Source organism: Piliocolobus tephrosceles, chromosome 16 (assembly GCF_002776525.5).
Source record: "Piliocolobus tephrosceles isolate RC106 chromosome 16, ASM277652v3, whole genome shotgun sequence".
NCBI classification, from domain to species: Eukaryota; Metazoa; Chordata; class Mammalia; order Primates; family Cercopithecidae; genus Piliocolobus; species Piliocolobus tephrosceles.
This window is the reverse complement of record NC_045449.1, coordinates 49,696,041-49,716,113: the sequence shown is the minus strand read 5'-3', so window position 1 is coordinate 49,716,113 and position 20,073 is coordinate 49,696,041. Positions and strand designations below refer to the sequence as shown.

Below are 20,073 nucleotides of genomic sequence, written 5' to 3'. Positions count from 1 at the left end.
AAATATGTTTATAATAGGGTTGCCAGATAAAAATACAGAACTCTCAGTTTAAATTATAATTTTAGGTAAACAATGAATAATATAACAGATATGTCCCAAATATTGCATGGAATATAGTTATACCAAAAAAAGTATTCAATGTTTATTTGAAATTCAAATTTAATTGGCATTCTGTATTTTATTTGCTAAATCTAGTAACACTATTTTGTTGTCTCCTAGAAATTTCTTTGAAACCTTAAAAAAGATTTCTAAACTCTACATTTTCAATTTTAAATTTTTAATTTATTTAAATAATCATATTCCAGATGCAAGATCAAGTAACCTGTGGCATTTTATTTTATTTTGGATCAGGAGATGAAGGGTGACAATGATAAGGTACCTTATGTTGAGGTAAACATAGAAAACAAACGGCCCCAGGTGTGGACCTGACTGTCCTGATGAACCAGACAAGACAGTAATATGAGGCTTTGCCACAAGAAAGCCACAGAAAGGCTAAGGCCTGGTTTAATGTAAGGTAAGCCTATCACCACCAAAACAAAACAAAACAATACCCAATATTAAGCAGAAGCCATGAAAATTAGTATAAGTATTTATATTTTTATTCCACTCTAACATCTCAGAGTAAAGAACTGATGATGGGCAGGCCTCGGCTTCTGCTGACAACTGCCAACCGGCATGAGATTGCTGAGCTGAGGTGGACTCTCCAGACACTGGAACTGGAACTCCAGGCCCAGCGGCCTCTGGTAAGAATGCTGCAATGTGAGACCCTTGAGACAGACTGACTTGTTGAAGATGAAGGGAAAACAGAGAGCCTCCGGTACAGTTGTTGAAGAGCAACCACCAGCCAACACCAAGGAGACAAGGAAGAAGAAGTCCTTCTCTCAACCGACATCCGGAAGACAAGGAAGAAGAATTCCTCTCAACCGACGTCCGGAAGCAGGAAGAAGACTCCCAAGACAGCGAAGAAAGGAAAACAACTTGAGGAGAGCCAGGAAGAAAAATGCTCCACAAAAATATGCGGCTTTAAGAAGACTTGAGGAAGGGAGCAGGCCAACACCCTCTGACCACAGTGACCAGCTGAATGAGAAGCTCCAACAAGAATGAGCTGCAGCTGGAGCAACACAGTGAGGGACACAGCTGGAGCAACAGAGTTAGGGGACACAGCCGGAACAACAGAGGGGGAGGATGCCAACCATTTCCACTAATTCCCTGAGCAGCGAGTAATTTCAGGGCAAGCCCAGAGACCTAGGATCCATCTGAGAAGTCTGTAGAGGTCTGACCAGAGAACTCAACAACAGGGTACGCCCCATGGTGATGAAAATAAAATGAATCTGTTGTAAAAGGAAAAAACAAAAAAAGTTACAACGTGTTGCTTTGAAATCCAACGGTATATCCACACGTGACATGTCTGGTCACAGTTGTCTCAAAACATTTTGTGTCTCCACAGTATAATGTTTGCCCTGTAAAATTTAAAAGCAATTCTTTAATTTTAAACTATAGAAGAACAGTAAATTAGGGTAAGAGAGAAAGACACAATACCAGGAGTAAATATAGTTACATGGTTTCTTTAAAATTACAGATTAAGTTCTGTGTGGTACTAGTTTACAGCATTCGGCACTATTCTGCTACATTGCAATTTTTGATGAGTCTTTACTTTTATTTTCCATTCCTTTCCTCTTTTATTTTTTTTTAATTTTATGGATAAATAGTAGTTATACATATATATGGGGTACATGTAATATTTTGATACAAGCATACAATGTGTAATGATCAAATCAGGATAATGGGGATATTCATTATCTCAAACACTTATTTCTTTGTGTTAGGAACATTCTAATTTCACTCTAGTTATTTAGAATATACAGTGAATTTCTGTTAACTATAGTCACTCTATTGTGCTACTGAACACTAGATCTTATTCCTTTTAATTGTAATTTTGTACCCCATCAACCAACCCCTTTTTATCCCCTGCTCTCTCTCACCCACCTCCCTACTGTCCTCCTAGCCTCTCTGGTAATCATTATACTACTCTTTATCTCGATGAGATCAACTTTTTTAGCTCCCACATATGAGTGAGAACATGTGATACTTTTAATCTAGTTTGACAGAAACTGAAAGTAACCACTGTTACAATATGTTACCCCAATATAGCTTGTGGAGTCTTCATCCCTGGAGAGTTTTGAGACAGAAGGAAGTAAGCAGGGGAGGAGGGAAGCAGGAAATTCTAACTAGACCAAATTTAGCATTTATATTCCAGATGCCAAGAAAAAAATAATAATGCAACATCTTATAGCTCTGCAAATATGCACTCATTTATATATCTAAGCTTTAGACTAGAAAATTCTAACTAGCTCTACATTTCAATCAAAATTATCAATATGGAAAATATTTGGAGAGACAGCAAAAAGTTTAATAGTTTTTGAATGCATATAAGTTGGAAACTTTCAAAGCAACAGAACCCCTCCACGTCACAGTTTACTACTAAATTAATTCAGATACACACCTTGCGTTCACTGTTGTATTCCTCAAGACTCAAAGAGTTAAAAACCCGATGAAAAGTGGTTAATCTCCATAATGGGTGTTAGCTCCATCTGAAAAAGCCAGCATTATAAAAGCATTAATGTTTCAATTATGCATGGTGGCTAACTGCTGTGATTTGTTATTTTAATGACTGGTCTGCCAAAGAGTTAGGAATCTCCATAAACCCATGCCAGACCAACCCTCAAGAAGTTAGGGCAGAGTCTCACCTGGGAACAGACAAGGCCCACAAGTCTTATCTCTTCCAGGGCAGGACATCTTGCCTCATTAGTTCTTTTTCTTTTCAAATTGGTCTATTTTTTCATCACAAAAATAATAAGGAAGGCTTGTCTAGTCTGAAAAAGAAACTAAAATCCCTTATGTTCTTGTTAATTTTCCAAGTCACATGACCAAAAAATACAATTTTAGCTCATTTCAAAAGTGTTTTAGAAGTTACTCATTGTTTAAGCCAGCAACAGTGTGTTTTAAAAAAGAAAAAACAGTTAATCATTGTGTTTTTAAAAAGCTCTGAGGATAGGTCTGTGTTCAAATCCCACCAAAGTCCCTTTATTGAACAGTTTTGGGCATGCTAAATTTTAACTAATTTATTTTCTTTTTTGAGGGGGTTTGTGGGAAAAAGGGTCTCGCTGTGTCACCCAGGCTGGAGTGCAGTGGTGCGATCACAGCTCACTACAACTTTGACCTTTCAGGCTCAGGCAATCCTTCCACCTCACCCTCTTGAGTAGCTGGACCCACAGGCACATGCCATCACACCAGGCTTTGTGTGTGTGTATGTGCATTTTGTAGAGACGGGGTTTCGCCATGTTTTCCAGGCTGGTCTCAAACTCCTGGACTCATGTGAATCCTCCTGCCTTGGCTTCCCAAAGTGACGGAACTACAGGCGTGAGCCACTGCACCTGGCCAACTAATTTTAGTTAAAATAAAATTTCTGGCCAGGCATGGGGGCTCACATCTATAATCCCAGCACTTTGGGAGGCTGAGGCGGGTGGATCACCTCAGGTCAGGAGTTTGAGACCAGCCTGACCAACATGAAGAAATCTCGTCTCTACTAAAAATACAAAATTAGCTGGGCATAGTGGCGCATGCCTGTAGTCCCAGCTACTCAGGAGGCTGAGGCAGGAGAATCGCTTGAACCTGGGTGGCTGAGGTTGTGGTGAGCCGAGAATGCGTCACTGCACTCCAGCCTGGGCAACAAGAACGAAACACCGTCTCAAAAAAAATAAATAAAATAAAATAAAATAAAATTTCCCTCATAAAGTTGCCAACAGGATCTGATGAGACAAAAATGCAAGTAAAGTTTAGGACAGGTCTTGGAACATAAAAAAGTCTCAACAAGCTCTATCAACTCTATCTTAGGACTGACTTTGCAAATGCTATTTGCATATTTGTTTAATAAGTTTAACACAAGACATCAAAAGTTCTTTGGGCATTATCAATCATCAGCCTTGTGAAAGAAGCCACAGAATGGTTATGGTACATTTTCTCTGTTACTATTGTGTGTTACATTTAAATAATTATTTAAATCTATTCCTCTACCATTCTTACAACCCCCTTACCAAAAAAAAAACAACGTGATTCACAGACAGAGGTCCATTTATTATAAAAATTGACTAGTTGTCTGAGTCCATAAGGTCAAGTACTTTTTTAAAAACCTTTAAAATTAGGAAATTAATTTGACTCCCTAAGACTTTTTCGTTTAAATTTAAGCGTATTACATATACTCACTTAAAACCACTAGAATGGGGGATTACTGCTTTCACTGTAAACATTAACCTCTGTATGTACCATTTCTAATCCAAAACTTTCTCTACTCTATTTAGATCTGTCCAGACTCTCTTAAGTAAAAATTATGAAGTTACACCCAATTATAATGTTATTTTCTCTCATATCCAGCCATCCTTGAAATGACCAATTGGATAAGCAACCACAACTGGACCTAAAGGAATTTTCTTAGATTTATGAGGGGGAGAAAACAGCCACTGAATTTTGGACAATGTTCAGTTTCAATATTTTAAAATTGGAGTCTGTAGAGAATTGTTTGTTTGGTACTTTCGGCTTCACTATTTTTTATGAAAACTAAAAGGGATATTATGTTTCTATTTTATGTTCTATGTTAATTAATTCTCCTCCTAATGCAGCTAACTCATAGTGAGCAATTGTCTTTTACAGAATGAAATTAATTTACCTGAAAAGAAATTTATGACACACTAATGAAATTTAAAAGCTAAGCTGTGTTATAGTTAATCCTTAAATTACAACATACTCCTAAGCTAGCTAGCCAGAAACCCAACTAGAATTGTCAATTCTCCTAATATAAAAAAATTCAAAATTTTTACCTTTGTATAGGTCCATGGTAACTGTATTATTCAGGGGGAACAAGAGAGATTTCAATACAAGCAACAATGCATAATCACACCCAGATAAAAGGGGTACCTATCACCTCAAGCATTTATCATTTATTTGTGTTACAAACATTCCAATAATGTTTTTTAAATTTAAAATGTACAATAAATTATTGTGACTATAATCACCCTGTTGTGCTAGCAAATACTAGATTATATTTGTTCTACCTAATTATATTTTTGTACCCATTAACCATCCCCACTTCCCAGCCCCCTCACCCTATACTACTCTTCCCAGCCTACGGTAACCATTATTCTACTCTCTATCTCTATGAGTTCAATTGTTCTCATTTTTAGCTCCCACAAATGAGTGATAACATGAGAAGTTTATCTTTCTATGCCTGGTTTATCTCATTTAACACACTGTCCTCCAGGTCCAGTCAAGTTGTTGCAATAACAGGATCTCATTCTTTTTTATGGTTAAATAGTACTCCACTAAGTATATGTACCACATTTTCTTTATCAATCCGTCTGTTGATGGACACTTAGGTTGTTTCCAAATCTTGGCTATTGTGAATAGTATTGCAAAAAAAAATGAGGGTACAGATATCCAATTAATAAACTGATTTCCGTGATTTGGGGTATATATCTAGCAGTGGGACTGCTGGATCACACAGTTCTATTTTTAGCTTTTTGAGGAACCTCCATACTGTTCTCCATAGTGGCTGTACTAATTTACATTCTCAAGAAAAGTGTATGAGGGGGTTCCCTTTTCTCCATATCCTCACTAGCATTCATTATTGCCTTTCTTTTGGATAAAAGCCATTTTAAGTGGGATGAGATATACAACAAATTAGTGTGACTGTAATAATTTACATTATTACATTCAACTGCAATGAGAATGTAGATCAATGATGTTGAGCCCCTTTTTATATACCTGTTTGCCATTGTATGTTTTCCTTTTTTTTTTTTTTTGAGGTCACTCTGTTGCTCAGGCTGGAGTGCAGTGGCATGAACATGGCTCACCTCCGTCTCCCAAGTAGCTGGGACTACAGACACATGCCATCATACCCAGCTAATTTATTTTTATTTTTTGTAGAGATGGGGTCTCCCTATGTTACCAAGGCTTGTCTTGAATTCCTAGGCTCAAGCAGTCCTCCCGCCCCAGTCTCCCTAAGTGCTGGGATTAGAGGTGTGAGCCACCATGCCTAGCCTGTATGTCTTCTTTTGAGATTTGAATGTCTATTCAGTCCTTTTGCCCATTTTTTAATCAGATTATTAGATTTTTTTTTCCTAGTGAGTTATTTCAGCTTCTTATATATTCTGGTTATTAATCCTCCGTCAGATGGATAGTTTGCAAATATTTTCTCTCATTCTGTGGGTTGTCTCTTTACTTTGTTGACTGTTTCCTTTGCTGTGCAGAAGTTTTTAATTTGATGTGATGTATGAAAAAAATTCAAATTTTAGAATAAAACTACAGATATATTTTAGCAGGTTACTAGTATCAAGATAATCTCAACAGATCCAAGACAAAAAATAGTGACCTTTAATGAAGAGGAAAGAGTGAGGGCTAAAATGTTTTCTTAATATATTCAGTATATTTCCATTCTAAGGAATACATCTTTATATACTTTAAGGTATTTTAAAATTCCTATGCAGAATCTTGGTTTTCTTATCATTCTTACACATTCTTACATCAAAAAGTATCATAATTTCCTTTAAAGTAAAATTAAATTAGTTGTCTTCAACCAGCCTTTATTTAAATTTTTAACTTGCACTATTGCCAAAACATACAGGCCAAGAGTTTAGAGAAAAAAAATAAAGGCCAAGAAAGTGGGGAAAGGCACTGAAGCAATACGAAAACATTCAGAGAACAATGAGTACTGGGTGCAGCAAGAGCAGAGGCACCCTCCCTTCTCTAAAGGAACTTAAATGCTGTATCGCATTGGGAACACTAAGAAAGAGGCCAGAATAGTATAACAAATTATAAAACACCAAGTTGTTCAACACAGGAAATGAGAAGAAAGAGACAACCATGAACCAGAGACTAATGGTGAGAAGTCTCGTGAAGGAGATGGCATTTAAGTCAGAGTTTGGAGTTGAGGTAGAATAACTTGAATAAACAGCAAAGTAGAAGATGGGCATTCTACGCCAAGAGCAACAAACACAGGCCTTAAAATGGAACAAAGCATAGCATATTAGCCAAGAGTAAGAAAGGCCTGCTTAAAGGATTAAGTAATTAAAGGATGTTTAAAGGAGATGCTAACACACATTTTTTCACTGAATCACGGACTATAATCCATATTTTAATATTTAATATTACTATCCATATTTTATAGGGTAGTAAACTGAGACACAGAAAGCTGACTGTCTTGCCCAGGGCCACATAATTACTTTATGAAGAAAATGCAGCACTCCTTCCACTCCCCACCCTGACTCACCGCAGGGAGCATGAGGTTGGACAGACAGAGTAGGGCAAGGTTTTGGAGAAGACTTAATCCATCCACAAGAGGTCTGAGTATGTTGATGAAGTGATGACAATACTGTTTCGAGAACATCAATCTTGCCGCAGTGAACAGATCTTAATTGACAGTGCTGAGTCAAGAAAACCACTTCAGAAGCTGGTGAAGTAATCTTCGAGAGAAGTGGTAAAAGCCCAGAACAGGGCAGTTACAGTGGGGCTACATAGAAAGAAACGAATACATCAGCCATGACAAAGAGAAGGTGACAAAATTAGTGCCTTGATGGATGTAGGAAATAAAAAAATGAAGTTTAAAGTGAAAGGAAGTGTCACTCAAAGAAAAACAGACGGCACGGTTTATCGCAAAAGTTATCAAACTGAACACCTTTTCCCCACCCTACTTTCCTCTCCAGCCATTTTCTCCTCCCTCACAAGCCATTTTCCAACTTCTCACCCTATCCTTTCATTCATTCCTATTTTGAAGGCATCCTGTGGGTTGGACAGTGGGTTAACCTATGGGAAACAGAGATCACAAAACGGTAATAGCAACAAAAATATATTCATTAAGTGCTTATTCTATGCATGCAAATCATTGTTCTAAATGCTTTATATTTAATAACCCATTTGACTTCTGCTACAACTCCATAAAGTAAGAAAAATTATAATCTCTACTTTAGAGAGGAGGACACTGAGATGAAACCTCACAATAAATGGTGAAGCCTGGATTGTAACCCCAGCAGTCTGACACCAGAGCCCACCCACTTACTCTGCTACACTACCCTCAACAGCCTTCAAGCAGTTTCCATATTTTTGTGGCTTCCATCACAGTAGAGTTCCAGAAGTTTCAGAAAAATTGATATAGGAGTGTCTGTAGATTTAAGATCTCTGAATTTTAGAAGTTTACTAATGAGAAGACATGAACTTTATCAATTGATATCTTAGTTGTCCGACAATTAGCTATCTGAAAAGAGGGTACCAAATCTATCAAATAATGATACAACTTTCCACCGTTTCGACTCTGTGGGTAGTAATCACAAAAGCATATTAAGCAATTTGCACAGTCACAGAACAGTCAAAAAGAAAATGCCTGACTCTTAAACTTTGTGATAAACAACAGAAAACTCTAAATATTTAGATCAACCTTACCATCTTGAGATATAACCTGCATTACCAGATTTGTCCTTCTGCAACTACCTAAACTATGTATTATATCTCAATTATATGTATTATATCTCAATCAGAAAAGGAAACTTGCAAATAGAATTTTCAGCTAGAAACTTCAAAACAGGATTTTACTTGAAGCAAAATAAGAAATAAAAAGGATCCAAATCCTAACAGTGAGACAAGTCAAAATGATAACAAATTTGAATCCAAAACATGCTTCCAGAGCTCCAGCCAAATTAACCCCATGTGAATAGCACCTATACCCGTCGTAACCACAACTCAATAAGTTCAGAAGCAATTAAAGAAGAAATTGATAAACCGGACAACATGAAAACAAAATACCATAAGCAAAGTCATCAGTTCCAATATTGGGTATGCACCATGAATTGCCCCACTACTACTCAATTAAAACTGTCCTCTGGAAGGATGCCAATGGTTCCAAACTGCTTTCCTCAATCCACCTTTTCACTGACCTCTCCGGTGACCACCTCACCCACGTTTGCTTCTCTCTTGGCTTCAATGATCCTCTTTCCCCCTTTGCCTGGTCCTAGATGTCCTTCTTTTCAGGATTATTCTCTAGCTCTACTTCTTCTTCCTAGCCCCTAAAATGACTCCAAAAGTTCAGAATTAGACCTTCTGTACATTTCTCTCTAAATTCCTTCCCTTAGGGATCCTAACCAACCCCAAAGTCTGCTATTCTGAACACTCCCTAACTGCAGTCCCATAATTGCTTAAAAACATGTTTACATGAATACCCTGGTATTACCTCAAATTCATGTCTTAAACCAAAACTCATCTTCAATCCCAAACTTTACTTCACTATTCTTTCATTGTGCACTCACACCACACATACACACACACACACACACACACACACACACACACAATAAAAAAAACCACATTCACCAGACTGTTAGAACCTCTCTCTGCAATTCCTCCGAACCCTGAACATTGCTCAAATGTAGCCCAGATTGCCCTATATTATAATCTCTGATTCATGGGTATGTTTGTTTGCCTCTCCAAGTAGACTGTAGACTCCTTAAAGGGCAGGAACTGTATCTTGGTCACCTATGCATTCCCCAAGCCATATTGCAGGTGCTCAATAAAACCTGCTGAAGGAATGAATAAATTAATATATATGGATGATCTACTCCAGCCAAACTGGTCACTCAGTGTCTTCACCTGCTTGGCATTTTCACAGTCCTGACTTCCCAGAACAGTCTTCTCTCTGCTGTTGCACACATGAAAAGTCCTACTCATCCTTACAAGATTGAGCTTAAATTTCAACTGCACCATGAAACTCTGTCAGGTGGCCCCATTTCAACATGACCCCTTGCTCATTGGTCTTAAGAGTGCCAGTCTGGTGTCATGAAAACTAGCACCTTTGTAACTGTATCTCTTGATTCAAAATCAGGCTGTGTGTCATCACACAGACACTGCTGATATATAAATAAACAAATACATAATCTGGCAAATTTCTAAAATGTTTTAAGGTTTAGATTTTTAGCTATTAGATGAGGTAATAATACCTATCTTAGAGGATCTAGGGGAAGATTAAAGAAAAGTAAACCATCTAGATCATAGCAGATGTTCAGGAAACGTTAACTCCTTCCCCCTACACATCCAAGCCCCACCATCATTTTCCATTTACATAGCATACAGTGCTTAAGCTGATGGTATATGTCACGTCTTCTCAATTAGACTGTAACTATGGCAAGATCCTTAAGGATGGGAGCTGTATCTCATTCACTTTTCTATCTTTTAAATACCTACCAATGTGCTTTACAAAGGGACACAATAAAAATTGAGCACAATGAAAATACAGTTACAGTGGATTATAGCAATCAAGTGTAAATGGTGCCAAGACTAGAATCATAAATGTTCATCCAATTTAGCTGTAAAATTATTATGTGGCACCTCTTAATTTTACTCATGCCAACGGCTGATTTCAACAAATGACAGCGTGAATAAAGACAAATCAATTTCTACAGTATACAAGTTAATAAGTAATCTTTGGTAACAACAGTAAAGGTAGCTTAAATTAAATGTTATAGTATTAGAAGGCCCTCCATACCTGTATTTGTTCTCATGTACTTTTATGCAAAGACTCCCTTTCACATATTCTTTGGTTTAATATGATTGTAACAGAGATCTCTTCATACCACTTGCTAATTAACTGAAAGGAGATGGAATTTTTATATTTTCCACTGGAGGGAGACATTATAGGCTAATGCTAAAACAAAATTGGTAATTCTAAGATCCAAAACTTGTGCTAATTATAGGTAAAATCAATCAAAATCTCTCTTTAATTAAAATGCTTCTTTCCAAAAAGGTTTCATTAATATCGAGGTTTCAACATCCTCTCTGAAGTTACTGGAATCTTTTTTTCTTTTTCTATCCTGATTTACCATAGCCTTCTTTAACTGTAGGTTATCTTCATCAAGAATCAATTCCCATGGTTGGGTTTCAGTTTTTCTTTTAACTACTGCCCCACTTGCATGTGCTAACAAGTTGGAAGAGTTGCAATTTGCTGGGTAGTAACCTCCACTTTAACAATCAACATTTGATTAATGCTCCCAATCACGTTCCCCTTCCCTGCAGAAACTATTTCTGTAGTTTTCATAAACCAAAATGTGCAGCTATAAACTTAATTTGAAAAAACAATTACTAAAGGCAGAGTGTGTGCCAAATCACTACCCTTTCAGTATTTTCACGATTCTAAGTTCTTTTTGTTTTGGTCTTTTTCCCCATTTGAAGAAATTTATGGTGAGAATTAGAGTCATTCAGTTCCATTAGACCAAATCCACCAGAGCAGATAATACACATACACATTGGTAAAGTAGGAAAGAACCAAGGAGTTAAAAGACCAAGCTTCTAACTGCAGTTTAACCACATGTTCCATATCTTGTGGAAAAACCAAAACCTCTCAACTTCAACTTCCTCTCCTATAAATTAGAAATAATAACAACTATCCCTGCAATCCCGGCACTTTGGGAGGCGAAGGTGGGCGGATCACAAGGTCAGGAGATCGAGACCATCCTGGCTAACACGGTGAAACCCTGTCTCTACTAAAAATACAAGAAATTAGCCAGGCGTGGTGGTAGGCACCTGTAGCCCCAGCTACTCGAGAGGGCTGAGGCAGGAGAATGGCATGAACCTGGGAGGCAGAGCTTACAGTGAGCCATGATTGCGCCACTGCACTCCACCCTGGGCAAGAGAGCAAGACTCTGTCTCAAAAAAAAAGAAAGAAAGAAAGAAAAGAAATAATAATAACCACCATTCCTATCTTAACAGCTTGTTCTAGAAATTTTTAAATCATAGTATCACGAACAGCACTATGTAATTGTAAAACATGTATGAATATATACATCCAAACAACAGCAATGTCATAGCCTATGAGTAGATATAATCTTATACAATGTACCAAAATCCCAATTTACTTCACCAAACTGTTATACCAAATTCTGTACACAGTATATCCAAGAAAATGTGTTGTTTTCGTTGAGAAACTGAACCTAGCTTGGGAACACATGTGCACAGTCTAGTTCATAATATTTGGTGCAAGTACCATTCTCTAACACGGATTTACATTTTTGCAAGCAAATTTTTACTTGCAATCATAACATATCCAAATTTTCCCTTTTTATTCAATCAGAAATTAGTGTAAAGTACTACAAGTTAGTTCTTCATATTTCATGCTAAGAAAATAATGCAGATTTTCTGCATTATTATGGTCTTCATAGAAACCTTAACTATGATGAATTTAAAAGGCAAAATAATCGAGGATAACTTCATGATTTCAGATTTTTTAATGTCAAAAATAATGTCATCATTAATTAGAAAATTCTAAAATCATTACTTCCACTTTCTTAGGCAAAATATCAATATACTCTCATTTGCCAAATAAATTAAAAGATCCCCTACAAACACAATCTCCTAAATTGTGGTTTTATGGTTTTAATGTTTTATATATGGCAACTATTGATGCTAGTTAAATTTTTAGAATATTTTTCTTTTTGATTCCCTACAGTTGTCTACAAGAACCTTATTAGAGCATGATTCTGCCAGACTTTATGCTATTTGTTGTTCCAATTAAAACTGTTTAAAACATGAATTTGAAAAATCTTATTTTAACTATAATTTTGTAGCTGAAACTCTTTTTTTTCCCAAACTTTGCAAACATTCTATGCAACCTGAATTAGTGATGAGAAAAATGGATCTTAACAGTTGCTCAAGGTTCTTCAACAGGTGAAAAGCATAATAAAACATGCTCATCTGAACTCCACCCATTTCAATTTCAACACAGCAAACCTCCTGTTTATTCTTAGGGCAAATTCAAAATTGTACATATTGGGATTGGCTACTACTGAAGATAATTTATGCAATCATAAGCCAAAGATGCTAAGTTGGCAAAAAGAAAACCATGCAAGTAAGCAAACTCTAACACATGTGGACACACCCTGTCAGTATTACATAAAGGTTGTCACTGTCCTTGGTAGCAGGCACTCCCTGGGCTAAACAGCATCACCATGTCTGTTCGATACAGCTCAAGCAAGCACTACTCTTCCTCCCGCAGTGGAGGAGGTGGAGGAGGAGGAGGAGGATCATCCCTAAGAATTTCGAGCAGCAAAGGCTCCCTTGGTGGAGGATTTAGCTCAGGGGGGTTTAGTGGTGGCTCTTTTAGCCGTGGGAGCTCTGGTGGGGGCTGCTTTGGGGGCTCATCAGGTGGCTATGGAGGATTAGGTTTTGGTGGAGGTAGCTTTGGTGGAAGCTATGGAAGTAGCAGCTTTGGTGGGGGTTATGGAGGCAGCTTTGGAGGGGGCAGCTTTGGAGGTGGCAGCTTCGGTGGGGGCAGCTTTGGTGGAGGTGGCTTTGGAGGAGGCTTTGGTGGTGGATTTGGAGGAGATGGTGGCCTTCTCTCTGGAAATGAAAAAGTAACCATGCAGAATCTGAATGACCGCCTGGCTTCCTACTTGGACAAAGTTCGGGCTCTGGAAGAATCAAACTATGAGCTGGAAGGCAAAATCAAGGAGTGGTATGAAAAGCATGGCAACTCACACCAGGGGCAGCCTCGTGACTACAGCAAATACTACAAAACCATCGATGACCTTAAAAATCAGGTAAGAGGTATTTTTAAATTCAGCTTTAGGTATCTTGTCCATGAAATCCAGACAGATGAATCTTAAATTAAGCACAATGTGGCTGTTCACTATGTTTACCTATGTTACTTTCTTGCTTCAAAAATAACCCAGTCTCATCAAAGATAAACATCTGTGAAAGTATGGTTATGGCAATCTTCATCCAGCATGTGTGCTGCTTGTCTTAAGAGGATGGCAGATTACTAAGAACTTTTGAGGTTTTAATGAGCATACAATGAGTCCACAGTTAAAATATGCTAAGTCATTTACAAATGTAGAAACTGAAAAAGAAATCATGAAATGAATCAGAACAAAATGTTATTCAGACTGATAACAAGCCATATTCAGTACCAACATGGTGAGAAAAATGAATTTTCTAGTATGAAAATGGGATACTGCTTGCCTCTAAGGAATTTCTGAATTGTACCCATTGTGTACCAGTTCAGAGCATACTTATTTATTAGTATTTATCATGAGTTAAACAAATGCAAGTGTGAGTCAGCCAAAGCATGGCTGAAATACATGGAAATCACATAGTCTAAAAGAGGAGGGCACACTTGCAGGAATACATCTATATAATTCCAGTTAGTTTTCAGAAAGGAATAATTTGTGTACAGAAATACAAGACTGGAGAAATTCCAAGAGAACAAATAATTCAAAGCTAAGTATATGGGTAAGCCTGCAATATCTCATATTTAAAATAAAAGATTTTGTAAGAGAACAACATAAATGTGCAGAGTTCATCTATGCCACTACAAAAGCCATATCTGCATCTGACCTCTTCTTAAGTAACCGTGCCTCTCCCTCCAGATCCTCAACCTAACAACTGATAACGCCAATATCCTGCTTCAGATAGACAATGCCAGGCTGGCAGCTGATGACTTCAGGCTGAAGTAAGTTAAGCGATCGTTGTATAATACTATCACAACAAATACATCAGTCATTTTTAACCTGACTTGGGATGCCCACAATAGCATTTACATTTTCCTGAATTCACCCAAAGTTAAACAGTATTGGAGTTATCTGAGAAATTTTCCATGTCAGTATTACATTTTTGGCAATATTAAAGGAAGAAAATGCATTTTAAAGTAACTGTTAAGCTTTTTTCCATTAAACCACTGTTACTCCTAAGTGAACTGTACATGACAAATACTGCCGTGACATGAGATCAACTATGTATTTGCTTTTTAACAGTCTCTGCCCAGACACATCTCCCCTATATAAGTTATATCCAGTATTGATATCATGCTTGTTTCAGGTATGAGAATGAGGTAGCTCTGCGCCAGAGCGTGGAGGCTGACATCAACGGACTGCGTAGGGTGCTGGATGAGCTGACCCTGACCAAGGCTGACCTGGAGATGCAGATTGAGAGCCTGACTGAAGAGCTGGCCTATCTGAAGAAGAACCACGAGGAGGTGATACAGAAGTTACTTTTCCCAGCCAAAGAGAGTTCATTATGGTCCTAGTGTAGCCATTAAATCTTTCTGTTCCTCAAACAGGAAATGAAAGACCTTCGAAATGTGTCCACTGGTGATGTGAATGTGGAAATGAATGCTGCCCCAGGTGTTGATCTGACTCAACTTCTGAATAACATGAGAAGCCAATATGAACAACTTGCTGAACAAAACCGCAAAGATGCTGAAGCCTGGTTCAACGAAAAGGTAAATTAATCTTCCTTTATAGTGAAACTCATGGTGGTTTTATCATTTCAGAATTTCCTCATCCTTTTCCCTGTTTTTAATACTCTAGAGCAAGGAACTGACTACAGAAATTGATAGTAACATTGAACAGATGTCCAGCCATAAATCCGAGATTACTGAATTGAGACGTACTGTACAAGCTCTGGAGATAGAACTACAGTCCCAACTGGCCCTGGTATGTTAACTCTCACGAAATGACTTCAATTTTATCATACAAAGTTTCATGCTCACCTAAGAATATGCAATGCAACAGAAAAATGCAGAGTTGGAGGTAAGAAAGAGAAAAAGTAAAGCTCTACGTTAAAGGAGGAAAAGTACTACTGGTATTGGTCTAAAAGTGCTGAAACTGAAATGGTGCCATTAAACATAAGTTCTGTTCATTTTCTTATTCTTCTATATAAGGCCTTACTAAACAATTAAGTAAGTGTCACTATACTCAACTGAACAAGTTAGTCGCTAAGCCACAAAAAAAATTCGTTTCAGAAACAATCCCTGGAAGCCTCCTTGGCAGAAACGGAAGGTCGCTACTGTGTGCAGCTCTCACAGATTCAGGCCCAGATCTCCGCTCTGGAAGAACAGCTGCAACAGATTCGAGCTGAAACCGAGTGCCAGAATACTGAATACCAGCAACTCCTGGATATTAAGATCCGACTGGAGAATGAAATTCAAACCTACCGCAGCCTGCTAGAAGGAGAGGGAAGGTAAATTTTAAAATGAAAAGTTATCGCAGTTTCTTTTATTCAATATTCCAGATAGCAAGGCTTATCTAAACCCCAAGAAGATGCCAGAGAATGAGAGGAAGGGAAGAGAGGGGGTAGGGTACAGAAAAAGGAGTACGCAATCGCAATCTCACTTTCTCATGAATATGGCCCAAAATGATTCTTAAGAGTTCTGTGTACACAAAAGTGTTTTCAAAGGATGGGTTTTAAAATATACACCTGGCAGGGTTTTAAAATATATACCTGGCAGGGTTTTATTTTCTCAAGACATGTTTTGCTTATTTTCTAAATTAACGGCAACTGGAAAGCTACCCACCGTTTTCCAACGTTAGAGATAACCGAATGTGACCTCACCCCGTTTAGTTCCGGAGGCGGTGGACGCGGCGGCGGAAGTTACGGCGGAGGCTACGGAGGAGGAAGCTCCGGCGGCGGTTACGGAGGAGGAAGCTCCGGCGGCGGTTACGGCGGCGGCCACGGTGGTAGTTCCGGCGGCGGCTACGGAGGCGGAAGCTCCGGCGGCGGAAGCTCCGGCGGCGGCTACGGGGGTGGAAGCTCCAGCGGCGGCTACGGGGGCGGGAGCTCCAGCGGCGGCCACGGAGGCAGTTCCGGCGGTGGCGGCGGCAGCTCCGGCGGCGGCTACGGCGGCGGCGGCAGCAGCTCCGGCGGCGGCCACAAGTCCTCCTCTTCTGGGTCCGTGGGCGAGTCTTCATCTAAGGGACCAAGGTCAGCAGAAACTAGCTGGGGTAATCAGAATTAGTTTTAACTTCCTGTGATGGTTTTTTTGCGCTTTAAGCTCTAGAGTTGTTTTAAAAAATTAAAAATCTTAGAGACGGTTCCCTTTGCATTTGTTCACAAACTACTCTTAACACCAACTGAAAAATGGCATGATCAAAATGTCATACTTTAAGCATTTTTTTTTTTTTGGACTTAGCAATGTAAAGTTGAAATTTCCTTCTTTTTACAGTATTTGCTTGTTAATTGCTAAGGATCCCTACAGACTGTGTAATTTTTTTTTCGTCATTCACACAGATACTAACAAAACCAGGGTAATCAAGACAATTATTGAAGAGGTGGCACCCGACGGTAGAGTCCTTTCATCTATGGTTGAATCAGAAACCAAGAAACACTACTATTGAGCTGCATCAAGAGGAAAGTCTCCCTTCACACAGACCATTATATGCATAGAAAACAAAGTCTCCGAGAAGACACTTCTGTCTTAATGGTCTATGGAAACAGGTTCACTGCCTGAAAATAAGGTGTCTACAAGGTGTTTTGTGGTTTCTGTATTTTCTTCTTTTCACTTTACCAGAAAGTGTTAATGGAAAGAAAAACAACTTTCTGTTCTCATTTACTAACGAATTTCAATAAACTTTCTTACTGATGCAAACTATCCCAATTTGTGAGAATTTATCTTTACTTAAGTACATAATATTCTTTAAAATTAAAGATTAGTAAACCATAGCAGTTGAAGGTTGATGTATCCAGAAATGCAGAAGACAGAACTATTGCCATGCCTTTTCAGAGTAAGTTTTTTAATCATGTGTGTTCAGACCACCGTCAGTAAATTCGCTGAGTAAAAAAGTCTGTAAATCCCAATATTACTCTTTAAGATACACAATATGTAGAAGACTGCCAGCTCTCTGGCTTTAAATTATTTCAATCCTGGAAATTCTGGAATATGTCAAATAAAACCCCCAAAATAACAATAATTGGAAATTTTATATTGCCTAATTACCTCACTTCTCACATTTGCCTGTTCTTACTTTCTTCCAGTTACTATATTACTTCTTCCCAATTGTTATATAGTTTGACATACCTTCTGACACCAGCCAAGTAAAATCATATCACCCCCAGCAGAATTATTTGATGTCTATCAGATGAACATGAGAAACACTATCAGGAAGTAGTGATGCCAGTGTAACCAAAAGGACACCACTAGGTCTTCGTCTTCCCCACCTGTGCCCAGTGATCAGGACTAAAGACCTTGTACTTTCATAGTCAGCCCAATCACATTCCTCAGCCAACAAGAACCCAACCAACATTACTTAGTACTCTACTGAGGATCCTATGAAGTGAATGAGCTGGCATGTCCCTTAGACTACCTTGTGTCCTCTGGTGAGTTCTTGGATTACTCATGTCCACCAAGTAGCAGCTTTCCTCAGTATCCTTGATTTGAGCTCCAGATCTGAGCCCTGATCCCTTTGCCATTTGTTTGGCACTCCACTGTGTAGACACTACCATCTGTAACCCAAATTGATGGCAGGAGCCTTGTTTCAATGGGATAGATTTCCCTATAGTCAAGGCTTCATAACCTACTTAGCACCAATTATTAGCACAGCCCAGAGGCTCTCCATTTTAGTTCCCGTGCCTCTAAATGCCTAAATGTCTAAATGCTCACATGCCTCTGGATATTTGTACCAGCCAACCTTCTTGGGGGCCAGTCTTCTCAGGTCCACTATTGAAGTCCCAACAGGCTACATTGTGTAAAGCCTTGAAACACTGAAGTCCTTACATTGCTGTGTAAGGACTCTGAACTCTTACTGTGTAAATAGTGCTATACTGCCTGCTGTTCAGAAAACACTATCTTTTAAAATATATATTATAAAGTTAACCAAATCCCTGGGACCTATTGTATTTATAATCTGAGATTACCATTCTCCTTATTCTGAAGAAATAGATTTTTTTATATTCAATACCACTGATATGAGGCAAGTACACATATGGTACTATGAGATAGCTGTGCTTGCTATTAAGTTTGTCTCTTCTACCCATTCTGCTCTCCTCCCCCAAGCCACAATCTTAGCAGTCAGAGTCCTCTATGTGGTTGGGTGGTGACCCAAACTTTCATTCCTGAAAAGTCTGCATACATCGTGATCCTGTCTTCTTACCATTTCAATCTTGCAATACCTCCTTAAATAATTATTTATATTCTCTCTGATAAAGTAAGTACTTTATCTCTGATAAACAGCTGCTTTCTTGACAGGACTTGGATAACTATGGTTTTTTGTTTGTTTGTTTGCTTTTTTTTTTTTAAAAAAAAAAATGAGACAGTCTCACTGTGTTGCCCATGCTGGTCTTGAACTGGGCTCAAGCAATCCTACCACCTCCGTCTCTGAGTAGCTGGGATTATAGGCACATGCTACAGTGCCTAACAGTATGGTTTAATAATCTGTCTAAACAAGCAACTTGACTTTAATAAGCACATAGGTATTTATAGTAAAAAAATTACAGAATTATTTTTGAAATTATTAAATAGCACAGGGCACTATTTTTACCAAATAAATTTGCATGTACCCATTAATCAAAAAATTCTGTATGCATTCTTACAGATCCTAAAGTCATTACAGAATCTTGCTATTTAAGCAGGGTAGTGCCCAATTAGATTGGCAGAGCCAATTTGGCACCTATGTGGAAAAATACTACACAATAAAAGCTTGTTTCCCCAAAGATGTTCTTTCATGATGCGAAAGGCCTAAAAGCTTTGTACCCTAACCTTGGTGCCCGTGATGGCTTCATATTTTGCTTGGGAGTGAAGAAACAGCTTTGTTAGGGTCATCTTTATCAGGGAAGTAGCTCGATTAAGGTTAATGAAATAGAGTGCATCTAATATTTCTCATCTATATTGCATCTTGAGAATGGGAATTAGGGAAATATTCATGGTTATTCATGGTTATGAGCATGCATCTGAAACACAGTGATCCCTGCACTTCCTATCCTGGCACTGGCATTTACAAATTATGTAACTTTTGGACAAGTTACTTCAACCCTTCTGAGTCTGTTTACTTATCTACACAATAAAGATAGCTACCTTATATGAGATAGTTGTGGTTACACTAAGCTTGACAATGAAAATAATGATGATAATAATAGCCTTTAAATCACACCAGGCATTGTTCTGAGTAATTTAATGATGGATGGATAGATAAGTAGGTAGGTGGGTAAGTGGGTGGGTGGATGGATAGATTAGATAGATAGATAGATAGATAGATAGATAGATAGATAGATAGATAG

General features: G+C 38.2%; 2 protein-coding genes and 1 non-coding gene across 4 annotated transcripts; 1 reads left to right on the top strand and 2 right to left on the bottom strand.

Annotated features, from left to right (window-relative positions):
- Positions 1-306: 306 nt before the first annotated feature.
- LOC116418407 (transmembrane protein 99-like) lies at positions 307-1,310 on the bottom strand. The gene is given in 3 exon segments (XM_031934348.1): positions 307-549; positions 551-1,021; positions 1,246-1,310. Coding segments are annotated over 3 exon segments (705 nt in total). The 3' UTR covers positions 307-380.
- A 15-nt stretch (positions 1,311-1,325) lies between these two features.
- Positions 1,326-16,603, bottom strand: LOC111537435. The gene is made up of 3 exons (XR_004228536.1): positions 16,379-16,603; positions 2,504-2,591; positions 1,326-1,460 (listed from the first exon to the last, which is right to left on the bottom strand). It is a non-coding gene; the product is annotated as a transmembrane protein 99 (putative) (transcript).
- On the top strand, positions 12,998-17,452 carry KRT10 (keratin 10). 2 transcript variants are annotated; one of them, XM_023204186.1, is made up of 8 exons: positions 12,998-13,625; positions 14,454-14,536; positions 14,902-15,058; positions 15,143-15,304; positions 15,393-15,518; positions 15,827-16,044; positions 16,426-16,785; positions 17,092-17,452. In XM_023204186.1, exons 1-8 carry the CDS (start codon positions 13,035-13,037, stop codon positions 17,096-17,098), a joined length of 1,704 nt encoding a protein of 567 aa, XP_023059954.1. In that variant the 5' UTR covers positions 12,998-13,034; the 3' UTR covers positions 17,099-17,452. The 2 variants fall into 2 exon arrangements, with proteins under 2 accessions (XP_023059954.1, XP_023059953.1); XM_023204185.1 differs by having other exon boundaries at positions 16,426-16,805.
- Positions 17,453-20,073: the final 2,621 nt, after the last annotated feature.